Source organism: Peromyscus californicus, unplaced genomic scaffold (assembly GCF_007827085.1).
Source record: "Peromyscus californicus insignis strain IS unplaced genomic scaffold, ASM782708v3 Scaffold_20__1_contigs__length_68692818, whole genome shotgun sequence".
Taxonomy (NCBI): domain Eukaryota; kingdom Metazoa; phylum Chordata; class Mammalia; order Rodentia; family Cricetidae; genus Peromyscus; species Peromyscus californicus.
The window spans coordinates 20,079,164-20,106,534 of NW_026294503.1; the positions used below are offsets into that span (position 1 = coordinate 20,079,164).

A 27,371-nucleotide genomic window follows, 5' to 3' on the forward strand; every position below is an offset into this window, starting at 1 on the left:
TTACTCTCAACAGTTTTCCTTATATCACTAATTAATATCAATGATCAGCTAGCTAAACAAATTAGAAATTCAGCAGCAATCCTTAATTACTTTCTTTGCCTCATGGATTATAACTAATCACATTTTACCAGGTCTATCTCCAAAGTATACTTGGCTTTTGCCCATTTCTCCTCATTTCTGTTGATCTATTCTGAGATGCTGTCAACTTTCAACTGTAAAAACAATAGCCCTGCCACTGTCTCCCTGTTTCATGGCTTCCTAGCTTCTAATCCACTCTCTGAGGAACACCCAGAGCTTCTAATTTTGTAAACCCACCCCTATGGAAATCCCTTCACTGAGTTTCCAATGCACTGTTTACAGTTAAGACCTGGATCAGAAAAATGGCTCAGTAGGAAAAGCACCTGCCATACAAGCCTGACTGCCTAAGTCTGATCCTCAGAACACAGGGTGGACTTGACTCCTGCAAGTCATCTTCTGACTTCAATACATGCACAGTGGAACACACACACACACACACACACACACACACACATACACACACACACACACACACACACACTATTAAAAAACAAACACTCAGATACAATCTCATGATCTTTCTTTGACGTCATTCTTTCTGTTCCCTAAACATGATTCGTGCCTGTAGAATGCTGTCGCTGCCTACCTTCAACATCTAACTTTCACCTAAGGAAAAAAAAATTCTTACATTTTCTTTACCCTACCCTATATCTCTCTTGTCTTACTCCATTTTTATTTTCTATCTGATTTTCTAGACCTCAGTTTCCTCCCAAACATATGTTAGACTTTCTATTAGAACACTTACTTGAGATTCGATTTCATAGAAGACAGACACCATGAAGGTGATGTCTCTTACATCTTTATGTCCCAGAGAAGGGACCACATTTGCACTACTTAATATAGAGCATGTGTATTTTTAGGGCTGTAAGAGCCATCCTCACTGAGTGAAAAGAAGTGAAAGAAGGTTGGCTCTCACATTTGTATCTTGTATACACCACGGGTCAGAAACTAAACAGCCCATAAAATACTATCAGGAATCAAAATGAGTAAGGAGGACCAGACATGAGCAGAATCAAAAGAGAAAAGCTGTCCATCAACAGGAGCAACAGTTTGTACAGCCCCAGCTGGTATGGACCTAGGATGCCTATTTCCAGATGCTACAGTTTTTCCAGACAAGTTAAGACCTCTTGAGGTTTTTAAATGAAAAGTTTCCGGGATTTCTACTGGCAAAGAATTGTTTAAACATTGTGTATGTGGGCAAGCAAAGTAAAGGCAGCCAATTTAGTTCCTTTGCCCATGTGTGTTGAGTATGGGTGTGTCCATGTCAATTATATATGCAGTATTCAATCCATCTTGCTAGAATGTTTCCTGAGGATAATAGCTATAACATTAAAGAGAACAGCAATAGAGGTGCATATTGCTGACTCTGCCAGGCGTCTATCTAAGCATTTGATATGTTAACATCAAAGATTCTAGACAGCCCAGTGAGGTAGATTACATTATTCCCACTGGACACATGAATGAACACAGATAACAAAAGGCCAAGAACTTGGTCCAGGTAGCATAGCTGTAAGTGGCAGGGCAGAACCAAGGCCCCCAGAGTCTGTGCTCTTTGTTGGCTATTTAAAATAAATTACTGAAACCACATCTCCCCAACAAAATTTTTCTGCCGGATAGCATATTTAAACATTGATGTTTTTCTGTCTGCTCTACTTCTGACCTGTTACTGATGACCTCTATGAATTTCCTACCATCTAAACATGTAGATTTAACCATTTTTGTCTGATAAAATATGAGAAAAATATGAATCAGAGTCCTGCCCCTCAAACAAATTAGCTACATAATATACAAGTCAGACATGCAAACTGGATAAAGAAGGACTAAGGTCAGCTTTGGTTGTGATATTTGGTCAATTATATGCTGCTAGGATTTGGCTACTGGTTTTGGGTTTTGGCAGGCTAAGTGGCCAAATGCCATTTTAACTTTCTTCTTAGAAACGCTGAGCTGTGGACAGCTAATGAGCATTTGCTAGTATAGATTATTTACATATCCAATTACTGTACCACTATCAATAACTGAAGTTGGTTTTATTGTTGCTCTTTCCTATATTGCTGCTTGTTCTTTCTTTCTAACACAAACATCCTAGACATAATTGAAAAAGTGAAATCTCCTTCTTTGTTTTATACAGGAAAATTCTACCAGCCCAATGAAAATTGAATGTATAATGGTCATGAGAAGAATTCATTCAAACAACAACAAAAAGCTGAGCCTTTTAAAGTATTTCTTGGGCTGGGATACATAGGGCTCTAACACTGAGTTTATGGTCTAGCAGATGGTGACATTAGATAATAAGCACAATAAATTACCAAGTATGTACTCTTTTAGAAAGTGATAAGGGTATGGGAGGACAATGTGACAGAGATTGGAGCCTTGGGAAAGAATTTGCATTCATCTCAATAAAACTGCCTCATGGATGTTCTCTGGAACAGCTCAGAAAGAGATGGAAGTACACCTGTGGAGCCAGGATGGAGGTCCTGAGGTGGGCAAATGCCTGAACTGAAGCAGGGACAGCCAGCACACAGAAAAGTGTTGTGGCGGATGACAGGAGTACCTTGCTAGAGGACACAGCACACAGGGTCTGAGAGGATGCTGGGAGGTTGTGGACTTTTAGTATGAGGAAAACAGGAAGTAAACAGAGGATACTTAGCAAAGGAATGGACAAGGTGTGAGTCTGACCTGCCCATTAGTAAGATCATGCTGGTGGGTGAAATGATAGTCAGGTTTAACTGTGGATCTGTGGAAACATTTTTTCAATAAATAAACAAATGAATAAATGAATAAATAAATAAATAAAGGAACAGTAACAAAATGAAACCAATGGGGGAGGGGGTTTAGAAAGCATCTTCAGGGATGGCCCAAAGCTTTAGTTTATAGGAATGCTTCAGTGCCACATGATCATCAAACAACATGGCAAATCCAGGCTCCAAGTCTTACTGTTGGCCATTAGGAGGGGCAAAGCTTAATGACTTGGGGGTAGGGATATAGCCACTGGAAGTACTGCTTCAGAGGCATGAAGAAAGTGTATTTTGCTCCTTCACTGACACCCAGTTGACAGAGCTTATTTTCAGTGTCATAAATATGTAGCATAATAACCCTCATAGGTGACAGGTCTAAAAAAGCTATTATCATTGCTTTGTAACACCAAATTGTAAAACTCTTTTGTACAATTTTAATTAAGTTGCAATAAATAAGTATTAACATTTCAGATTTATTGCTCTATGTCAGACATCCATTTTCTGGCCATATTCAACTTCAGTCAAATATTGTTTTGAAACTTAGACACTTGGCATTTGGCTAAAACTTTTATTGGTATATGTCAAGGACTGTTTGTACATTGAAAATTCTTATATTGAAGACCTTTTGCCTGGATTTGATAGTTTTAGAGGAAGAATCTGGAAAGTAATTACAGTTGATGAGATTATAATAGAAGATGAGCATTGTTTTAAGAGAAGGAGACATAAGCCCATGAGTCAAGCCAAGGGGACTCTCGCTGAACATATCATCTGTCATGTTGAACTTAGCCTTCCTAAGCTTTAGAAATAAATGGCTACTGTTGAGTTACAGCACTTTGTAACAGCTGTTCCAGCTGGCTATGATATTGTGTATATAAGGGGACCTGTTAAAGTAACACTTGGAAACTATTCATCCAGTCCTGGAAATAACCTTTCCGGACTTGTTCCATGCTCACTGGATTAATTTTCCAGTTTAAATCTGAATTCCTAATCATTTAAGGAGGATTCTGCTTTCTGTTCCTTCGAGTACTGACTAGTTTGAGAAGATGAAGAGTGAAACCAGCGGAGTCAGAGATCTTTACACTGAAGGCTCTGAACACCTCAGGGAGCCTTCTGCCATCTGAGATATTTGGTGACACTGGCAGTTTTGGAGATACAGCGGGATCTGATCCCAAGGCTGTAGAGTCTTCATCTAAATAACAATTGAAAAGTTAGCCACAATCTTCAGTCATGTATTTCCCTAGACTGAGGGACAGCCAGGATTTTTTTGAGGACGAAGCCTACTAGAGTGGCTATGCAGGTATCATGTGCATGCCATGTAAATGACGTCCCACTACACCCACCAGGGTAGACACACACTCCCCCAGTGTAGTCAGCCACTATGGGACCCAAGATTTATCTTTAGATTACTACTGGAAAAGCTAAAGATAATGAAATAACTGGCAAAATAAACACACTATGAAAGTTAAGAGATTTCCATGTCCCATGAACTGGCTTCCCCTTTCACTTATCAACAACTTAATCCTTACTATATGCTGGACACGTTAGCAAACACTGGTGTTAGAGCAATGAACGACAGCCAACTGCTCTCAAGGAGTTTGAATCCCTGTGGAAAGACAGAAGAGAAACAAGATGACTTCAGACAGAACTTCTGCGGAGGACACCAAACTGAGCGACACCAGAGGGAGTGACTGGGGGACTAATGTGGGTCTGGAGAATGGGTTCAGCACAGGCTTCTGAAAGAGACACAGTAGACTTGAGATCTAGACCAAGAGCAAAGTGCACAATGATCAAAGGGAAGAACATCATGGCAAATGGGATGGTAAGTACCAATAATCTCCAGAGAGAGTTACCTCAACATATTCCAGAAAATGGAAGACAATTCTGTCGAGAGCCCAGGTTGCTAAGGGAGTACCTGACAGGAAGCACGTTGGACTCCATAGGAGGTGAGCAAGGCTGAAGCTTTTATTATCAACCATGCTACAAGCTTGGATTTTCACCTGAAGCACTTTGGGAAAGCATTAAGGATGTTAAGCAAGTGAATGGAATCTTCACATTGTGGCAGCTAGAGGAGGACTGGGTCCCAAGAGAGCAAGGGTGAGTGACATAGAAGCCATTACAGAAGCTACTGATGTGCTCCGTGGAAAAGACATGGTGAGAAAGAACCACATGAGGGCTGTGAAGGGACACCAGGCATGGACTTCAGAAGAGGTAATGGGGAGAATGAGTGTGACTTACCGATTACTGCGTCACCCTATATGACAGAACTACTCAGGCCGTTTGCATTTTTAACATGATATCCAATTTCAGCCTAATTTATCAGCATTGCAGAAATCTTCATCTTTCCCCATGTATACTGTGTCTATGTGTGTGTGTGTGTGTGTGTGTGTGTGTGTGTGTGTGTGTGTGTGTGTGTGTTTACAGCAGTGTTAAAATACCTGACATAAACAATTTAATGGAAGGAAGATTTATTTCAGTTCACAATTTCAGAAGTTTCCCTCTATCATGGCAAGATGAGTGAGTGGTGTAGGAGGCATTTTACCTCATGGCAGAAGGAAATGAAAAAGAGACAAAGGAAGGGACTGGGGACAAGACACTGCAAAACCCTGTCCTCGGTGACCCAATTCGTCTAGGTGTACCCTGTGATCTGGGGTTTTAGGAACCTCCGCCAAAACACTAGCTGAGGACCAAGTTCTCAACACATACTATTTCAGGGAGACATTTCATATCCAAACAGTAAGACCATGCACCAGTGATGGCGGTACAATTCTAAATTGTTTATGTACTATTATGCTTGTGGTCTTAACAATTATAAACCTCTCGTACTTTCTGTTTAAACAGAATATATGCTATGAACCTTTTGTATACTGATAAAAATAAAGCAAAAAAAAAAATACCCAGAGTGTTTTTCTTTAAAACAATTTAAAGTACATTTCTCTACACCCTCATTTCTACACACAGTTCTGGACACCACTAGATTCACAGCACACAAGCCTGGCATCTCTAGCAAGCTGTTCTGTCCACATGCTGTGCCACTGTGGTGACACCGAGGTGTGTATAAAGTACCTTATTATCTCAATGAAACATATCTGCCTCTTCAATATTATATGACATATCAGTGTCTACCATATAGAGACACTTGTTGGATGGACATTTACAAGAAGGCTTGCAAATCTCTGTTCTAAATAGTCACCTGAGTCCATTTATTCAGAGTTTGGCAACCACTGCAGTGTGGGAGATTAGAGAAAGAAAAACAAGAAGGAATGAGAAAACCAAACTAACAATATGCATTTTATAAATAAGATATAATGTGGAAAGAGAAAGACATATACAGAGAGTGAGAGAGAAAGAATTATAATAAATTATTATATCGCCTTAGAAATGAGGTATGTTTGTCAACTACCGGGCATTGGTGTCAGCCCTTTTGCTAAGGGTATAGTCAAAGATCTAACTCTACTTTCTTCCTCGTGCTTTGAATGCTGCTGTTATACCACCCTGCTCTTCCCTATATAGTTCTGCATCTTCAGCTTCTTAATCCTTCACTTGGAAGGGCTGACTAGGACTCAATTCCTTTACGCTTTCTACCTGCCCCCTTGTCAAGGACTGGGGGTCTTCTCATTCTAACTGGAGTATGAACCTAATACTATCTGTCATGAAAGTCCCCTATGTTTGTCCGTGAAAATTAACCTTCTCATAGAGACAGGCAATGCTGAAACATCTGAATCAATTCAGTTATGACTCTGTTAGTTTTGCCAGGTTTGGGCATTGCATAGATCTCCAGTGTTTTAGGCTAGAAAAAATAACATTTTTGCAGAGTATAGCAGCCATCTCCAGCTCTCAAACCCCATCTTCTTAGGCCTATCTGAGCTGTATCAAATCTTCCAATAGAGAGACAACTGGACCCTATGCCCTGCCCCCCACTACCTGATGCTCCATCTCTCTTCAACACCCACTCTTCATTTTTAAATCTCAAGGGTCACTCCTTGTAGTCTTAGTCCACCAGAAGAGTATCATCGGCCAATGGCTCCATGAATGTGTTGCATACTACGTTGTTAGCATGGATGTTACATTTGGAAGAACTGTGTTTTAAGGTAGGCTATGCTCCTGCCAAGCCTCAAGGTCTGCAGGACCCCACTCAACCTCTGCTTCTCAGCTCCCTTGCCTGTAGATAAGATGAACAGATACCCTTGAGAGTTTCCTCTCTGTTGACTACACCATGAATCAGAGGCTTCAATGTACCGTATTATGGTAATGTTCTCAGAGCTTAACACACTGGTAATAAACACATCTCTCAGAGAAAGTTTACTGTGGTTTCTTCCGAGATCTGTCCAAATACCCAATGTAATGGTGCTGCTGGGACCTGGGACTCACACAGCATGAAGTCATTTTTGTTTTGCACTCCTGCTCTGACCCTTGGACAGTTCATTAAACATGTACTCATTGTGTGTCTCATGCATTGCATCCTTTCCTATCATTGGTGACATGACACTGGGTTGGCAGCTTTATGCGGAGACACTCTTGTTCCTTGAGCCAAGATGTACAGATAGCCAAGAATGACATCATTCTATCCCCAAACTGTAACAAACCTTTTCAGAGACCACTGAACAATGTAATATGATCAAGGTTAAGTACATCCCACTCTTCATCTTCTTAACCCGAGTCAAAGTTCTCTCAGCTTTCTGTTTGATCCTAGATTAATGACTCCTGCTCATTGTTACAAATCTCTCCCAGTTGCCCTGCAGTCCAGTCTCATCAACCCGCCTGTGGCTTATCCACAACACCAGCCTTTCTTCTTCTCTTGCCTCTAGCACCAAGTTCCAGGCCAGCTCCTTTAAGTCTGTGCCAAAGAAATACAAACTGAATCTAATATTAGCCTAATGAGAAAAGGCTATCTACTGCCAACGATTCACATAATGCATCCCAAAGCCAAGTGAGGCAATTATTCACTGTTTCAGATGCTGGCATTGTTTTTCCCTTATATAATACAACAATCAAGATCTGCTGTGTTTCTCTCCAAGGAGTAAAGAATTCGTGTAGCATTTTAACCTCTTCTTGTGCCTAGTTGGCTAGATCCTAAGTGCTACAGACTGTATTTTTCCTTTCAAATAAATAGATCATTTGTTCATTTAATGTTTAGGGAACAAAAGCCCTCAATTTAGAGCTATTAGACCATGATTTCAGTTCCTTCTTCCCACAGTTATTAAACAGAAACTACATTTTGGTGAATCACTTAAATGACCAGGCTTCTGAACTGTAAAACAGAGATGCTGATTTTATAAATATCAGTAGGAGGCCGAACTGTAAATGAGAGGGACAGTAAAAAAAAAATCTTACCCCTGGGATTAGCATTATTGGAGGGAAAAGAAAGATTCTCAACTCCATAAAACTTGTACTAAAGAAGTCTAAGAATACACCAGCTGGCGTTGCCATTAAACACATAGAAAACTAATTCTAGAAATCAGAACTATCTAATTTTCCAAAGTTTGTTTATGCCATTTTTGATAACACAGACCAGAATCCCAGGATGAGGCACAGCCAGGATCCTGCCTGCCTCTGGACTCATGCTATTTCATCATCTTTTTTAAAAATGTGTTTTTGTTTGTTTTTATTTTTTTTGACAGAGGGTCTCTCTCTGTACACTGTCCTGTGATTCACTCGGTTGAATAGGCTGGCCTTGAACTCAGGAATCCGCCTACCTCTGCCTCTCTCTCAATGACGCCAGAGCATCAACCATCAGAACATGAAGAAATGCCACTTTCATAAGACATCTGCTCATTTTGATAAATTTTGTTTCTGACTGAAACACACATCCACCTAGGCCCAAGGACAAGGTTCTGAGAGAAGGTCGACCTTTGTCAGTCTTTCAGCTCACTTATATTCCCAGAGAACTCTATGGATTTCCCCAGATAAGAGCAGCCCTTTACACAAGGAATTTCTATTATAATGACCATGATCTGCAGCCTACTCAGTACAAGACAGAGCCTCTAGATACATGCTATGATCACAAGCTTGAAATGTGACTGATGTGACAAAAAAAAAAAGGAAAGAGGTTTTTTTTTTCTCATTTTATTCAATTTAAAAAGAAAATGTCCGTAGCCACAGGTTTCTAGTGGCTATTTTCTTGGACAATCCTGTTGAAAATAAATTCATGCCCTTCACTCAAGTCCCATACACCTGGCCCTAACCAATTTATACAGCCTCGAATTCCACTATACAAACCGGACTCTCTGAGACTTAGGTTGAACACACCTGAGCATCTCTACTGCCACATCAGGACCATGATGCTTATTTAGGCTTCAACACTAAGGACACCATCCATCCTCACCATTGGGTGCTTGGATCTTCCTGTACTTCACAGCACAGGCCAAGTTCTACCTGGGATCAATGAGGTACCCTCCCTATCCATCTTGAACCAAATTCATTGTGAGGGAAAGGCCAACTATTCTCAGTTCTGGGTCTATCTGTAGGATCTGCCACCCACAGGGTTGTTTCCTTGGAAACTGTCACCTAGTTGCAGAGACTATCACTTGCCCATAGGCATATGATTAGAATGGTACAGAAGATTGCTGAGAAAGAGGCTGCAACTTTGTTGTGTCAGAGAGCCATCCTCATCAAAACTCTGGGTTATAGCCATGGTTCCTTTGAGCAAACTTCTAGACCTCCCTGTGAAACAGAAATGCTGTGCCTATTCTGTCTCTTGCCTTGTGCTCTCCCCTGCAAAGTTAAAGCATTGTTTCTGGATCTTGAATCTGGAACTGCAGTTGCTGGGATGGTGTATGCACTCTTGGCCAAGATTCCCAGGGACTCATGGGAATTCTGAAAACTCGCATTGATAAATATCTTTCAAAGTGATACATTTCAATTGTGTTCGGTTTTGTGACCTAACATGAAGATTTCCTGACAATAAGTTTTCAGACACAGTGAGGTACTCCATTGGTTTCTCTTTGCTTTGTGAGAACTAGAGGCAACATGCTACTGACTACTTGCTTAGGTGGTGACAATCAGAACCATTGTTCCTACATCACTTTCTAAGAGAGAGAATCCACAAAAATTAATTGTCCCAGAATTGAGAAAACCACAAACATAAGCATCTTCATCTACATCTCTCTCTCTCTCCCTCTCTCTCTCTCTCTCTCTCTCTCTCTCTCTCTCTCTATATATATATATATATATATATATATATATATATATATATATATATAGTTTTCCTTTTGTTGAAATTTTTTTCCTCACATAATACATCATGATTATGGTTTCCATTCGCTTTAGTCCTCCAAGTTCTCTCCACCTCCCCCCCAATCTGGATCCACTCCCTTTCTGTCTCTCATTAGAAAACAATCAGGCTTCTAAGGGATAATAATAAAATATAACAAAATAAATTACAACAAATTAAAACAAAGACTATTACATATCAGAGTTGGACAGGACAAACAAACAGAAGGAAAATAGCCCAAGAAAAGGCAAAAGAGTCAGAGGCACACTCGTTCATACACTCAGGAATCCCATAAAGACACTAAACTGGAAGCCATAATATATCTGCAGAGGACCTGGTGCAGTCCTGTGCATGCTGCCTCCATCTCTGTGAGTTCATATGAGCTTAGCTCATGTTGACTTAGCTCAAAGGCCTTGTTTACTTGGTGTCCTCCATCCCTTAATGCCTCCTCTTCTTTGGGGTTCCTTGAACCCTTAAGGGAGGTGTCTATAGCTATATTTTTTTAACCATGAAGGAAATACAAATATACTGCTATTAAACTCATGTTGCAATCCTCACACAGGCTCTAGCATTGCATAAAAGTATTTAATGATGGAGCTGGAGAGGTGGTTCAGTGGTTAAAAGCTCCTGCAGAGGAATCAAATTCAGTTCTTAATGCCCATGTAGAGTGGGTCACAATGGCCTGCAACTCCAAATCTAGGGATCTGATGGCTTTTTCTGCCTTCCTGTGGCACCTTCACTCACATACACATACCTACACACACACACACACACACACACACACACACACACACAAAATTAAAAAAAGTCTTAAAAAAGCAATTAATGTTTAAAGTTTATGTAAAGCCAAGTTTGAAACAAAACATGATGAATTCTAGTCAGTTAGAGGCACAAAGCTCACAACATCCATTGGGGTGGGAAACAGGTGGTGATGACGGAAGGGCTGGTATCACAGCCTAACAGGGTCAACGTGATGTGGCAGAGCCCAAGGGTCCAGCAGGAAGCTACAACAGGGTTCCCTGCATGAAGTCTGGGAAACAGACATGGAAGAACTTGACTTGCCAAATAGGTCAAAAATCAATAATCAGAATGGTCAAGTAATGTTAAGGTAACAGCTGGTCAGAGTTTGGCTCCCCAGGTAGACACAGACTTAAAATGAATATCTTATTAGAAGCTGTCTACAACCCAAGCCACAAAAAGGCAAAGACCTATAACTCACGTTTCAACCAATAAAAAGTTATCAACAGGCATTAGAAGCTTCACTCCTTTGGCAAACAACTTATCAGCAGGAATAGAAGCCACACAAGGAAATTCAGCAGCCTAAAAGGAAGAACACTAATAAAGAGGAAAAGTTATAGTGAAACTATAAATACAAAAATCTAGCAGGGCCTTTAAAAAATACAATGAAAATAATGCTTTTTTTTTTTTTAAAGTTCAAACATAACGGAAGTGTGTAAAGTTTCCTTCCTTTGACTCAACTTCAATATAAACTATTGCTCAAAAAGGAGACTAAACACTTCCCCTTATTGAAAGGATATTTTTACATCTGTGGCAGCATTACACACCCTGCAGTAACACTCTTTCTCCAATTTACAGTATTATCACCTGTATCTTTTCACATAAACACATACAGCACTCCTGCCCCATGACAAGGATGCACTCTCTTCCACTACATGAACACATAGCGCTTCTTTAGCCAGTGTGCGATGAATCAAGGTATTTTCAATGTCTTCATATAATACACAGTGCTGGGCTGATCATTATTCTGTATCCACCTTTGTATATCTTATTATTTCCTTGGGATAAGTTCCTAGAAGGAGATTCATTGGCCTGAAAACCGCACCCACCGAAAGCATTAGGGACTACCATTGAACTATTCTCCAGGAAAGCTGTGCCCATTTTCACTGCCGAGTGACTTTATAGGCTACGTGTTTGGGGTCAGAAGTTCACTGGGTAAGCTCAGAGTAGGTCAAGGGAGCAGAGATTCAACTGCCTACATAAGATAAAAGCAGATGGTTCACAGTTCTGCTGGCCGTCTACAAACAACCGAAGAGAAAGTGTAAACATGTCTATATGTGCACAAAACACATCTGAACTGCTTGTGAGGCAGACTTCAGGGTGTGACGCCACTGGCCCTGCAGTCATCGCCTTAGGCTACTGTCGCTCTGTCTTCCCAGCAACCATCTTCACCTGCTAGCCCTCTAGGAAGAGATGGACACATTCTTGTGAATTTGAAATTGAATTGTGAAATTCTGTCCATGCTTTATGTAAAAAACCTGGAATCGCCGGGCGGTGGTGGCGCACGCCTTTAATCCCAGCACTTGGGAGGCAGAGGCAGGCGGATCTCTGTGAGTTCGAGGCCAGCCTGGTCTCCAAAGCGAGTTCCAGGAAAGGCGCAAAGCTACACAGAAAAACCCTGTCTCGAAAAAAAAAAAAACCAAAAAAAAAAAAAAACCTGGAATCTCTCTGGTTCAGGATTTTATTGTAGGTGACTTAGACAAACTCCAATGAACGTAGTTTCAAACTGTGGTATACTGTTTTTAAAGAAGTGTATACTGGTTCCTCGGTTTTAAGAGAAGTATGTTCTCAGCAAAGCAACTTACAAATGGCTCCACCGAGTCAGAGGGCTACTTTCCAGAACTGTAGGATTTTTCTGCAGAAGCAGAAGATCACATGTTCAACATTAATTCAGAAGCAATCAAACCACATGAGATCTGAATCGATTTTCTGTAAATATTTTTAAAGAACAGAGGTATAATCTGGAAATATGCAATTACATTTGAATTAAATTAAAACAAAATATCAAGAATTAGTTTTCTTTTTCCCAGTCGGATTCTTCATATTTTAGGCATCCTTTAACCCAGACAAGCTCTGTTTATCTTCAGAGTAAAATTAGACCCTGAGGACATTTTTTTCCCTGGATCTTCTGGATGCTTGTATAGCACCAGAGATTGATTACGTTTAGATGTCATGGTAAAGCTCACTTATCACCAACTCTGCTCACAAGCCAAACTTAGACCATCCACCAATTTCCTTTAAGGGGCTATTTCTCTCTGTAAAAATATTCAGTGTAAAGTGCTTGCAATAGCTTCCTTACCAATCATTCACCACTTCTTACACCACACTCAGAGATACATATGAGTAATGTCATCAGTTTTTAATTATCCAAGCAAAGAGAGGAAGCAATAGTGGTCTTTATTCACAAGTTCGGGTAAAGCATAAACAAAATCATATTTTAACACACACAACATGGTTTGGGGAGGAGGTGAGAGGATCATGGTACAACAGCCAGATGACCTTCCTACTTCCAACTGTCCTTGGATGTTTACATTTGTTTTCTAAAGTTTGCACACACTGACTCACTCAACAAACATCAATGGAAATTCTCTTGTAGGGAGTCCACAAAGAGGAACCAAATGTCTATGAAGATTAATTCTCTCAATTTCCAATGAGACAGTTAAAATGAACACCTTCCACACTTGGCATGGATATCCTCACTGAGTTCACACAAAAATCCGTAAGTGGTCCCCCGCCTCCTTTTATTGAAAATAGATTCTTTTCTCATACAATATATCCTAATTATAATTTCCCTTCCCTCTATTCCTCCCAGTTCCTCCCCACCTCCCATCCCATCTGGATCCACTCCCTTTTTGTCTCTCCTTAGAAAAGAACAGGCTTCCAAGAGATGTTAATAAAATATAATAAAATAAAATAAAACAAAAACTATCATATCAGGGTAGGACAAGATAAACCAACAGAAAGAAAAGAGCTCAAGAGAAGGCACAAGAATCTCATTCACACACTCAGGAATCCCATAAAATCACTGAACTAGAAGCCATATATTATACACAGAGGACCTAGTGCAGATCTTGTGCAACTCAGTTTCTATGTGTTCATACGAACTTTGTTCATGTTGATTTAGAGGACCTTGTTTTCTTGGTGTCCTCCATGCCCTCTGGCTCTTACACTCTTTCTGCCTCCTCTTCCATTGGGTTCCTTGAGGTCTGAAGAAAGAGACTTGATGGAAATATCCCAATTAGGGATCAGTGCACCAAGGTGTTCCCCCCACTCTGTGTGTATGTGTGTGTGTGTGTGTGTGTGTGTGTGTGTGTGTGTGTGTGTGTCTGTGTGTAATGTCTGGCTGTGAGTCTCTATAGTTGCACACAGTACTTTTAAGAAAGAGAAAGCCTTTATAAGAAACTGTCCTCATCTAAAAAACCTCATTGGCCCTCAGCACCCAACTCACTCTTTGGTATACCTTCAACACATACTTCAGCAGTTGTAGGGCACCTACCTTTAGGACCAAGACTAAATGGTCAAAATAGAACAGTTATTTCTTTCATTAACTAAAGTTTACTATCGTTTGACTCATAGGATAATTAAAGACACAATAAGCCCCTGCACCAAGTCCCTTTAAATTTGCATTTATGCATATACTTTACAAAAGTCAGTTATTATCATTAGTAGCTTTTGTCAGCAAAAGCCCCTAAGGGCACAAAATCAGTTACTCAGCTCATCTCATCCTAATAGGGGAAGCAGATTTTAGGATTCCTTTATAAAGGGAGAATATGAAACCTAAAGTTGCATAACTTGTGAAAAAAGAAAAAGGTTTAAAAATCTGTTCTTGTTAAGTACAGAGGGTCTTTTCTATAACCCATGGTCCAGAGCCTCACACTATGAGACAGCTACACATGTGTTTTGATTTCACCCAAAAGGAAACTCAGTCAACACTGTCATTTATTATCATTTATCAGCAAGACACAATACTAATATAACCAAAGATACATCAGTGATTAGCAGAATCATTGTCGGCCCTCCTCTGTGGCTGGACCACAGCTTAGCAAGGCTACAGTTTCAGACTTTCAGTGCTTAATTGGCGAGTGGCTCACCTTTGCTGTCTCAGCTTCTCCCAGCAGTCTCTTGGGGGTTCCTTTTTGGTCAGGCACCTTCTGGAAATTTTTGTTTTTAATGGATTGAGATTCCACACCTTCACCTTCAATTTTCAGCTTAATTCCTTCAGCATGGGCAGGGTGATCGATACCCCGTGGATTCAAACCACAGTGGAGAGCTAGGAGAGACGAACAAATAGGTCTCAGGAAACAGATCATACAAAGAAAGTGTCTGTGACAGGAAATATTTCATCAGGCCTAAGTGGGAAGAAACAAGGTGTCTGTGAGTTGAGAGGTGGTTTAATGACTGTGGGAAACAACATAGATAAGGAAAGAACACGGCATTGTAGGAAATCTTGAGCTTGGAAGTATAAATCCAAACCCCTTGATTCCAAAGACTTTTACTTTGAGCACATGGCTCATCCCCACATTACAGATGGAGCACCAGATCAGGCAACGTCATGACTACCTCCCACTTAGCTGTTTCAGGCCTGCAGTCTCCTGTATTGCTCTGCCTTCATCTAGAACCTGCTCACTCCCTGCATCCTACTGAAACCTTCTGTTCATAAAACATCCATCCATTCCATCTACACTCTTACATTCAATCACCCTACATTTATTGGGCATGTGTATACACTGTCCTTGTGGTAAACTCTTCCAACATGGACTTCAATAACACAGGTGGAACATTCTAAGAACTGTACAGAAAAATGAACTCATGATTTCTAAAAGTTATCACTGCTACGAGGGAAGAAAAGATAAAAGTGAGGGGGTTAGAGCACTCAAGCACAATAGTTACAAATTTTTCATCTTAGTCTCTGTATCTTTGGAAATACTATCTCTACCAATAAAATCTGGGGTTCATATTTTGGTATATTTATTTGAAAAATATGTATAAGCTCCTCCTATGTACCTATGTACCCAATTTTATCTAAGAAATAGCAATGAATGTGATGAGAATCATATATTCACCGAGACAAATAACCACAGACCACTACTTGCACATGCATCTGTATACCTGTATACTTGTATGTGTGCCCATGGCATATATGTGCATGTGTTTTAGGATGTGTCATAATAAAGTATTTCAGATCTCTGTGTTCCAAACCCAAAAGATTTAAATTCTTATCCACATCATCAGCTCTTTGATCTCAGATGGCTCAAAGTCAAATACTAAAATCTCCCTTTTATCTCTGTGAGGACATTAATTCACTGACGATCTCCCATAATCCATCATCTTTAGCTTCCCCTTTTCATTCTTCCCCTTTGGTCATCTTCAACTCTACACTCCTGCATTTTTCACTAGTCACTCTAACCAGGCTGTGGTTCCCACTTCTCTTACTGACTTTTGAAAACTATTTTATAGAGAAAACTACTTAGAGAATACTTCCCAATAGAAGTGAGGTAAGGCATTTTCTTCCCATTCTCTACTTTCTTACTAACAGGTATCATTGATTCCCATAGCTTTTGCTACAGGAAACACCTAATCTGAACATGTTCAATACTGAACTGACAAAAATCTGCCTGTTGATTTCCCCAAAGCTGAGGAGTCATGCATGGCTTCACTCTACCCAAGATTCACCATAATCCCTCCCATCTACCAGCAAAACCATTAGCTGGAACTCAAACAAGTGTTCATATGCATCCCCTGTTCCATCTCCCTTTCCCCCACTGTAGACCAAGACAGGCATCACATGCTCAGACTGCCATCCTAATTCGTCTGCTTCTTCTTGTCCCTTAAGACCCATGAACATAAATGTGTGTATACCATGCCATGAGACATATACCCCCCCCCCCCCGCCACAATATCCCTTGATCACCAATCTTTGTTCACATGCTTCCTTTTCTTCAATTCAAACACCTGTACCAGTTTCTCTGCATAAAATGTCCATTATTCACCTAACTCCTACTCAGCCTTTCAGTTTTGCCTTTAATATGACTTCTCTATGCATCTTTTTCTAGTAATCTTTTTCACCCCTGCACCTGTGACCTTCCCCTGGTATACCAGGTGCCTCAGAGAATAAATATCCAATAATCTAAACCATCTGCTTGAAAGGAAGATCATAGGCATGCAATTTCCTGCCATTTTATATAGATACTATTAGTGGATTTCTTTCCTTTTAGTCTCCAGCTTTCCTAAAAGCAATGAACAGCCACATCACAAAGTCAAGCATTTTGGAAGTATCAGTTCATGTGCCCTCCCTCAGGCTGTGTTATGAACCTCAAATGATATTCATGAAAATCTCTGCCAGATATAATTATATTCACTTTTCAGATAAAGGAAATGAGGCTCAAAAGGGTTATGGTCACAAAAGGTCACACAGGTGTCTGCAGAAGGTCTCAAAGATCAAGGATCATTTGGAATGCACATGATTTTAAGTTAGAGATGAGCACATCCAAACTAGATTAAATATAAAGGAAACTTGTAAGCTTCTATAATGGAAAGCTCTGTCTAAGTACAAGTCCCAAGCTAGCTGAGTTTGTAGCTCAAGAGTCCTCTAAAGGACCTTGATACCCCTCCCCATCTCTCCATGTTGCTATTGGCAGCATAACCTTTATCCTATACATAGAGACCCTTGAGCTACATGCTTCAAGTATTAACCTTGAAGAAGAGAGAACGTAGGCATAGGTCTTTCCCCAAATCATCCTTTAAACTTTAATCCTTTCCCATTGGCTGAAAGTTAATAACATGTTCATGATTGGACTGAAACCCTTGAAGCGACTGCAGTGAACTTAAGCCAAGTGAAATTCAACTATGCTCAGTTTCCCGAACATTTACTGCTGCTGCTCAATAGAGTTGGGACAAAGCTACTCAATAGAGTTGAGATAGAACGAGTATTGGAGAACAAACTACAATACTCAGATTACAGTGATAGAAAGAGAACCTGTGAGAGCACGAAACTAATTACTGTTAGTATCAATCAGCTTCTACATCTCCAAAGACTAGCCTACTTAAAATGAATATTCAATTACATATACTAAAATTGTGATTATTCTAAAAAGGTGTGCTTCTGTAGGGAGATCGTAGATTCACATGGGATGGAATTAGACATTAATGAAGAAGAGAAAAATGCCCAGCTTTGATCGTTCTCTTCCAGCATGATCCCCTGTTGCTTTCTGCATTGAAATTCAGAGTGTGGAAATATCACTGAACTACTGTGAGCTTCCAACACCTCAGATTTTCTTGCCCTATCACCTCCCACCAAATCAGACTCCCATACTCCCTTCATCTATTCCCATGGGCGCCTCCCTTAGAAAGAAGTTTTATTCAATCTGTGCATTAATATAAATTTTCACCTGGCTTCCCCTTGAGGGAGGGTGCATATGAAAGAAGATGAAGTCTTCAAAATGGAATCTTAACACCATGCTTGATACATACCCATTTATGGTGAAGATTTTTCACACTAATTGTTTTGAACAGGGAGTTTCTAACACACATTTTAGATTTTAACTCTTCATTTTGAAATGTTCAATGATAATACATTAAACAAAAGTCATATAGCTGGAAAACCTTTAGGTAAAGACTTCAAGCTTTCTATGACATTGATTTCATCACTAGAAACCTGTTAAGCAGAGGAATATTTGAGAAAAATCGAAGAAATATGAAGAGGTCTCAAAGCTGACCCTTGAGGAGGTGAGCCCATTAAACTAAGTAAATAACTTTAGTGAAAACAAGCAAGGATAGTGATGAAGACAGAAATGAGAAAGCAAAAGGGGGTGCCTTGTACATGATGAACACAGATGAAGGTCACACCTTAGAAGAGGCCATGGGAACATCACTTGATTTGGAAATATCAGGGACATAAAATTTCAGGAAAAACAAAGCAAAACCTGTCAGAAAAAATTTAAACAAATAAGTGCAAGAGCAAAAACCTAAATCAATGCTAGGTTTGCAGTCAAGGAGGGAACAGGTATGACAGATTTAAGTATTTGTGTGATGAATAAGGCTACGTGTATAGGGAGTCAAGAAGCTATACTATGCCTCTTGTTTATAGACTATCTTATACTTTGAACACCAAATATTTTACTAGTGGAGAAAACTTTCCTATTGATTTAAGGCATGACAGTGTAAAGAGAGAAGAATTCTAAACCAGAGTTCATTCTACAGTTGAACAATTTTTTTTCTTAAATGTGTATGATATGCTGTGTTTGAGATCTGGAAGTAGAGACAATCATAATAAATATGAGATGGTATGTACCTGCCCTCCTAGGATTTGCAGCCATAGTAAGGGAGGCAGATACATCCACGTGGTGGACATATCTATACTTCTTGAGCATTCAGTTCCTGAGAATAGTTGTATGAGGCAGTGCAACCAAAGGATTATTACTGAAGAAGATGTCTAGGCTCACATGTATGGTATGTAGGTTGGCTTCCTAAACAAGGGAGCTGATCTTACACATAGTGACCAACATGAGCAGATGTAGCTAGAGTTTTCCTGCCTGGCCCACAGTCAGTACAAATCTCTCTCACCCGCCAGTCCCACAGCCATTCAGACCCGACCAAGTAAACACAGAGACTTATATTGGTTACAAACTGTATGGCCGTGGCAGACTTCTTGCTAACTGTTCTTACAGCTTAAATTAATCCATTTCTATTAATCTATACCTTGCCACATGGCTCGTGGCTTACCGGCATCTTTACATGCTGTTTCTCATCATGGCGGCTGGCAGTGTCTCTCTGACTCAGCCTTCCACTTCCCAGCTCTATTCTCCTCCTTGTCCCGCCTACACTTCCTGCCTAGCCAATGGCCAATCAGTGTTTTATTTATTGACTAATCAGCAACACATTTGCCATACAGAACATCCCACAGCACTAGCAGATATCAAGAAAATATGAAAGTCTGGGTTGATTGACACTGGGGGTGACAAAAAATGAAAGGGTGATATTGGTAAATAGAAAGATAAAACAATCTAAATGTTCCATGGATGGAACAAGGGCTGGGGAAAGTGTGACAAATAAAATGGAATTATAACTTAGTTTTAAATATAAATAAGATCTTGAGAGAAAAAAATAACATGGATGAACACTGAGGAAATTATGCTAAGTGAAATTAGTCTGTCATAAAAGGACAAATATAGCTCTGTGTAGTGACTCATGTCTGTAATCCTAGCATTTGGAAGACTGAGGCAGAAGCATTGTCATACTTTTGAGGCCCAGGCTTCATAATGAATTTCCGGTCAGTATGAACTATAGAGTTCAATCTTGTCACAAGAAACCAAAAGAGAACAAAAAGACAAAAACTGTATGAGCACTTAGAACAAAACTTGCATGAATCCACTTATATTAAGTACTGAGAGCAGTCAAATCCACAAAGTTCAAAAATAAAACAATTGTTACCAAGGGGTTGGGGTATGGGAGAAAATGGGGGGCTTTCAAGAAGCTAGATATGCAGTGTTCCAGTTTGGGATAATGAAAAGGATTCACAGGTTGACGGTGGTGACAGTTACTTAATATGGCTGTCTTATATTCCACAAGATACTTACAAGGGCTTAAATTATATTTTACCATAGTTAAAATTTAAAAACAAAGTAAACAACAAAAATCCCACTATACACACTCTCACTTTGACCCATTATGTCATCGCCAATAAGTAGAAAGCAACCTTCTCAAGATACTGATATTTGAAGGCGTCAGACTTTCCTCGTCAGTACCCTCATTGTCATTCTCAGCTAGTACATGACTTTTTTGTTATTATGGGTTCTAAATATGGTGTGTGTGCACATATGTAAAGAAAAAACAGCTCAACAATACTTTAGAATGTTTCTGGAAGAGGAATCACCTCTACACTAGGTCCCACCCAAACTGGGCTGCTGCTTGCTTCAAAGCAAGCTTGGTCCTTTCAGAGCTATCCCTCCAGCAATGCTATTTAGATGTGACTTAGGTGACAGTAACAAACAAGGAAGTGTTAGGCTTATTTTGTCTCTTCACAATGATATATAATAACAATGATAGGAGATAGATAGATAGATAGATAGATAGATAGATAGATAGATAGATGATAGGTATAGACATAGATATAGATATGAGTCACAATATGAACCACAACACTACACTAATTTAGGGTGTACTTTGCCAAGAAGTCACCCAACTTCCCAATCTTTCCTAATCCCAGACATCTTACATGAAACAAAGAATAGAGCTTTGTTCAAGTCCAATACTCCTATATTCTGACAAAGCTTTGCTTTAAACAGAGGCAATGAGCAAACATTTCCCATGAACCCTCAGGAGCAGCTCCACCACAGCTGCCTGAAATGTGTGTGCTTCCCCGCCATGGCTGAACTGGTATCTCTATACAGTACTCTCTTCTCTGACATTATTGGAATGGATAACCCCTCAGGCAGTATTAATGTCATCTTCTTTACACTGTGAAGCTTTCACTGGGCTTGCACTCAGTGTATTTACCTAACCAATGTTGACAATTCACATTTTTTCTTATTAGAAGATCAGAATGTGTCTCCATGTGTATGTGCTATGCATTGCAAATATTCATAACATGCCTGCCTAGACTACCAATAGTTCCCAGGAGAAGCTAACTACATTTTATTGAGCTTTACATACCTAGTACCTGGCCGAATAACCAATTTAACAGTAGATGCTCAGTCATTGTTTAAAGAAAAGGCACAAAATGATGGAATGATTCTGATTCAATCCAATTCATGGTGGTTGGCTTCTGAATAACTTGTGTGTTTTTCAGAACAGCAAATAAAGGTTGCTTCCAAACTGCCTGTCCAATTCACAAAAATGACAGAACTACAGAGTTATTGATATGCTTGACTATCATCTGCAGAATGGAGATGTTCTTGTTCGTTTTTACTTCAAAAAGGCCTCAATAGCTGCAGTACATAACTGCACCCAATAACTGTTGTCAAGTGAATAAATGGTCTTAGAAATAACGATATTACAATCCCTGTCATTAGCTTCTAAAATTGAGGTAGCCTGTTTAAAATTGCATGTGCATGTCTTGTTTCTACCTGGAGATGAAGCCCCTGAATGAAGCAGCCCTTCCTCATAGAAGATACACCTCTCTCATGGAAGATACACAGATTAGATACTCTACAAGTATCAGTTTAAGTAGTAACTATGGATCAGTCAGTCATTCTGGATTCAAATTCCGTAAAGACTTCCTAGCAGAAATAATCTGATCATCACACAGGTCCTATCTTTCTTTGTTGTAGACACCTTGGGATACAAACACATTTCCAGTACTTCCCCTTTCAGCCACTCCAATGACAGAGTTTCAAAGCCGTCTTCAATTTTCCAGCCACCCTTACAGCCACATGTGGCTGTGGGCAGATATTAGTGCAGAGGACACGAGCAGGAGTTTGAGGAGAGGGAAACATACTAGAGCTTTATTGACAAATGAGGACGTATTTTGATACTAGCTTGCCCTCTTCTCTTTACCTGGAATTCAAAGGAAGTCTAGAATGGCTCCATACATGAGAGGTGGTCAAGAGACCAACAGTCACAGTGGCTCTGATGTCTTTGAGGGAATCAGAATTTGTTCCTAAATATTAACCTTTGATCTTCAGAGCACATGAGAAAAACAATCACCTGCTTATTATGACACTAAAAGTCAAATCGTCTGCAATTTTTATATGATTTGCAAAATGCATTACTCCGTTTTAACCAACAATAGATGACTGTTTAGCTCTTCTTAATGGAGAAGAAAATGCAAAACTGGCCCTAGGAAAATATTCTGATTGAGGTTTCACACTTTCATCATGATCCAGAAGCTGGATAAGCACAATAGTAACTTACAAGGAAGAAGTATATGAAGAATATAGTTACAAAAAAAAAAAAAACCAGTTATCAGAGACAGAATGAATGCAGGAACCACTCCTAAGAACTGAGAGCAAAAGCATTACTTCTTTGTGACCTTGTTCCTTCGTTCACGTATTGTTCATCTGCTTTTGTGCTACAACTGTAGAAATGAGGAGTTAAAACAGAGACTGTGTGGCCTAAAGAATAAAATATTTACTAGCCTTCCCTTTGTAGGAAATTTTGACTCTTGTTCTCGAGTAAAATGCAAGTGTATCCTGGAGAGTGCTGGGTTATAAGAACCCCATCCCCATACCCTAGTAACAGCACTAAGGAATCCCTAGGTCTTTGCAGGACTGCCTTCTAATCAATTTCATTCTCCTTCACCCCCAGGCAATTCAAAGTGTGCCTAATTTTATCACTTGTGTCAGGGTATGAGGAACCAGAATAAGCTCCCCTTTAGTGAACTAAATCTAGCTTAGCATACACATACTGAAGCTTCAAATTTGTAAACACAAATAGAACTCCTTTTTTCTATACAGGAACATCAGTGCTAAGATACAAAATAGGCAGAAAAGTAAAGCAGCAACATTAAACAATGGATGTGTTCATCCCCAGAACATCTAAGTAACCAGTAATAGGTAGGGCTTTTATTCCATGAAAGAAAGGACCAAGAAGGAAGAAGATATACCATCAATGAAAATAAATGAGAAGAAATAGCATGATGACTCACAAAATATGTCAGTTGTCCTCACCTGTGCTGGATAGTTTTATGTCAACTTGACACAAGCTAGAGTCATTGGAGAGGAGGGATCCTTAATTGAAAAAAATGGCTCCCTAAGACCTGGCTGTAGGAATGCCCAAAGATCATTTTCTTAATTAGTAATTGACCGGGGAGGGCCTAGCCCACTGTGGGTGGTTCCATCTCTGAAATGGTGGTCCTAGGTTCTATAAGAAAGCAGACTGAGCAACCCATGAGGAGCAGTCCAGTAAGCAGCACTCCTCCATGGCCTCTGCTTCAGCTCCTGCCTTCCGTTTTCTACCATGTTTGAATTCCTATCCTGACTTCCCTCACTGGTAGACTATAATGTGTCCATATAAATCAAATAAACTCTTCCCTCCACAAGTTGCTTAGGTCATGGTGTTTCATCAAAGTAATAGTAACCCTAAGACAATATCCATGTATCCAATGGTAGCCCTAGCAACACTGATGTGGCTTTTGGAGCTGAGCCAAGATGACTGTCCATCTCAGTCAGATGTTCACACCACATGCAGCTGTGTGATGACAGTGTCCCTTCTGAAGCACATGATACACACTCATTCTGCTTTTTTTGTCTACAGAGACAATGTTATCTTTGTTGAATAGATTCTTATAATCAATGCCATTCTTCTAAGACTACCTGACTGTAATGACTACATCAAATATTCACCCATCTTATCCAATATTTCTCGACTAGACAATTAAAATACAGTAGATATTAAAATAATATTAGCATCAGTAAATGGAGTGGGGAAAGGTTTAGACAATCTCTGAGGTGCACACATACTAAATATTCTCACTTGTAAAGAGGACACAAAGGTCGATACTGAAGTATCTAAATTATTAGAGAAGGGATGTGGGTATCTTATTGTGGGAATGACACATGATCTATATCATTTCAGGTTAAAATATTTTTAACAATGGCATAGGAAGAATATTTCATAATGTGAACCATTAGATGATGGATGAATAGAGAAATAGATATATAGATGATAGATAGATTAGATAGATAGATAGATAGATAAACTAAATTAGTCCAATCAATACATATTATTGATTTATAAAATGATGCTTTATCATAGGTATTCTACTCTGTTTTGTTGTTAAAGTTATCCTATAACATAAAAAGCAAACTGGTGGACACTACAAATAAGATAAACATAAGGTTAAAGAGGAGACAAGACCATAAAAAGACCTTACAACTAGAGAAACACTATGGATATGCATTCCTTGGGTTATCTTTCCATCACATATACAAGACTCAGAGCAGAAGGAGCCCAGGCAAGAAAACATGACTGAAGCTCAGCAACCAAAGCACCAAGAAAGGTAGAGAGAGCCTAGAAAGATGGAAAACAATCAGTCATAACTCTTCTACTCTGCCATGAGAGAAAACAATGCCAGAGTATACATTCTACCAAACACTGGGGAGAGTGACTTCCACCCTCACTCAGTTGAAACAAGTTACACCAACATATCAAGAAGTTAGCTTTCACAGGAGGCCAGGCACGAAGATCAACTTTCAGGTCTGTCAACTAATAATGAGGCTGCCTCCTTACCCACCAAGTGTCAATTATAATATATTAAGGGTGGACTTGCCCTGCTACCAGGCAAGATCTGATTCCTCCTTCTTAGGGTAGTATCAAGAGGAAGCCTCCTGAACATCGAGGACTTTGATTAGCACTCTGCCATAGTGAAGAGCTCCACCTTCAGGTACCAAGTGAGGTCAAGAGGGGAGTCTGTATTCTAACTCCACCTTCCAGTAGCTATTTTGTACCATCCCCCGCTTGTCCAGAGCAAGGATAAAGGACTCAAACAAAAATAGAAAATTTCAATGAGATCCAGAGTCTCAATACATAAAATGAAAATATCCACTTTCAATGAAAACAAAACAACCTATAACCAAGAATCAAAAGGATCTCAAAAAAGTAAATAAATAAATAAAAGGCTGGGCAGCGGTGGCACACACCTTTAATTCCAGCATTCAGGAGGCAGAGGCAAGCAGATCTCTGTGAGTTCGAGGCCAGCCTGGTCTACACAGTGAGATCTAGGACAGGCACCAAAACTACACAGAGAAACCCTGTCCCAAAAAACCAAAATAAATAAATAGATAGATAGATAGATAATTAATGGATGTCATCATCAAGACTACTGGGGTGTAAAAGTATTGGAAAATATTTTAAAGCAGCTATTCTGAAAATGCTTAGTAAGAAACTACTTGTGGTAGTTTGAATGTAATTGGCCCCCATAAACTCATAGGGAGTGGCACAATTAGGAGGTGTGGTTTTGTTGGAGCGGGTATGGCCTTGTTGGAGGAAGTTTGTCATTGCTGATGCAGGCTTTGAGGTTTCCTGTGTTCAGGATACTGCTCAGTGTCTCAGTCGGCTTCCTGTTGCCTGCAAGGTGTAGAACTCTCAGCTACTACTGCAATACCACCTCTGCCCACACACGTGCCATGCTCCCCACCATGATGATAATGGACTGAACCTCTGAAACTGTAAATGAGCCACCCAATTAAATGTTTTCCTTATAAGAGTTGCTGTGGTCATGATGTCTCTTCACAGCAAGAGTAACTCTAATTAAGATACACAGATGGAAAAAAATAGAAAGCTCCAGTGAAGGAATAGAAAATACCTATAAAGAAATGGACAAAATAAAGGACAAATTAAAATGTGAGAGCTAAAAATTATATATAAAAACCAAATTAAAAGGTTTAGTGGGTAGACTGGGCAGCAAAATGGAGGGAATGAGGACTACTTAAGGAGAATGTAGAAATCACTATGGAGGTAATCAAAAGGTTGGGTGCTTTGCTTTCTACTTATATGATACTTTGTAAACTGGAAAATTAACATTCTATACATGTTGCTTATTGCATATAGATTAACTTTTAATGTTAATAAAAACCATAAAAGTACTAAATATGCTTTGATTATAGTTACAAATGACTTTGGCATGTTTAGTCATCTTCATTTAACACAACAAGTAGAGTATAATCTCTACTACTGTCTTGTGATATATGCATTTAAATATAGGCAGTCCAAGCATGCTCTTTATACAAGAGTAATTACAATATCATCTGACTTTTGACCCTTGCGTTGCTCCTGTGTCGGTAAGACAGGATATTAATAAAGCAGCTGACATCTAGCATGAATTCAATGAACGCCTATACTTTATCTGTATTCTACTACTCTCCTTCCATGTGAGGCAACATTAAGAATTAGCAGTTTTAATAACAACTAAATAAAGATATTGATCATTTGTTTTAAAGGATACATGTAAGGAAGAATTATAAAAGGCATTCCTAAGTGAAAAATACAAACTAACGTGAAATTCAACTGAGAAATAGGAAGGGAAAAAGAACAGCTTTACACACACACATATATATACATATATATGTATGTATATATACTTTACACACATATATACTTACACAAATGAATATATATCATATATATTTACATCACACACACAAACATATATTACTGGGAGTTGAGGAATGGAGTTACAAGTAATGATAAAACAGTATCCATATCTCTTATATAGGTTTTACTGGCAAGGTGACTCCAACGTCAGTCCCAGATAATAAAAAAATAAATGTGACCCTAGCATAGGAACTCTTTACATGTTACTACCTGATACTTTAGGAAGGGGAGAGCAAGCAGTAAATAATTGATGTGCATACAAAGCTTTTCATTTCTAGTGCTGAGAGAGCTATTCGAAGGAGGTAGACATAAAGATGTGAAGCAGCATGGTTAAGGTCACCAGGAACTATTCAAAGCAGGAAGAGGAACCAGAACCATGACAACAGTTAGCAGTTGACTTAATTTTATTTCAATACAAATTTTTAATTAAGAAATTTTTTATTCATTTTATATACCAACCACAAGTCCCCCTCTCCTCCCTCCTCCTGTCCCCAACCTCCCCCCTAACCCACTCCCCATTC

At 39.5% G+C, this 27,371-nt stretch overlaps 1 protein-coding gene across 5 annotated transcripts in view; it reads right to left on the reverse strand.

Annotated features, from left to right (window-relative positions):
* The window catches only part of Samd12 (sterile alpha motif domain containing 12), a 425,431-nt gene that overhangs the window by 369,429 nt on the left and 28,631 nt on the right, over nucleotides 1-27,371 (reverse strand). For all 5 annotated transcript variants that reach the window (XM_052747811.1, XM_052747810.1, XM_052747808.1 and 2 more), the window contains exon 2: nucleotides 14,913-15,091. In XM_052747811.1, coding sequence (XP_052603771.1) covers nucleotides 14,913-15,091 — 179 coding nt within the window. The remainder of the gene's footprint in view (nucleotides 1-14,912; nucleotides 15,092-27,371) is intronic.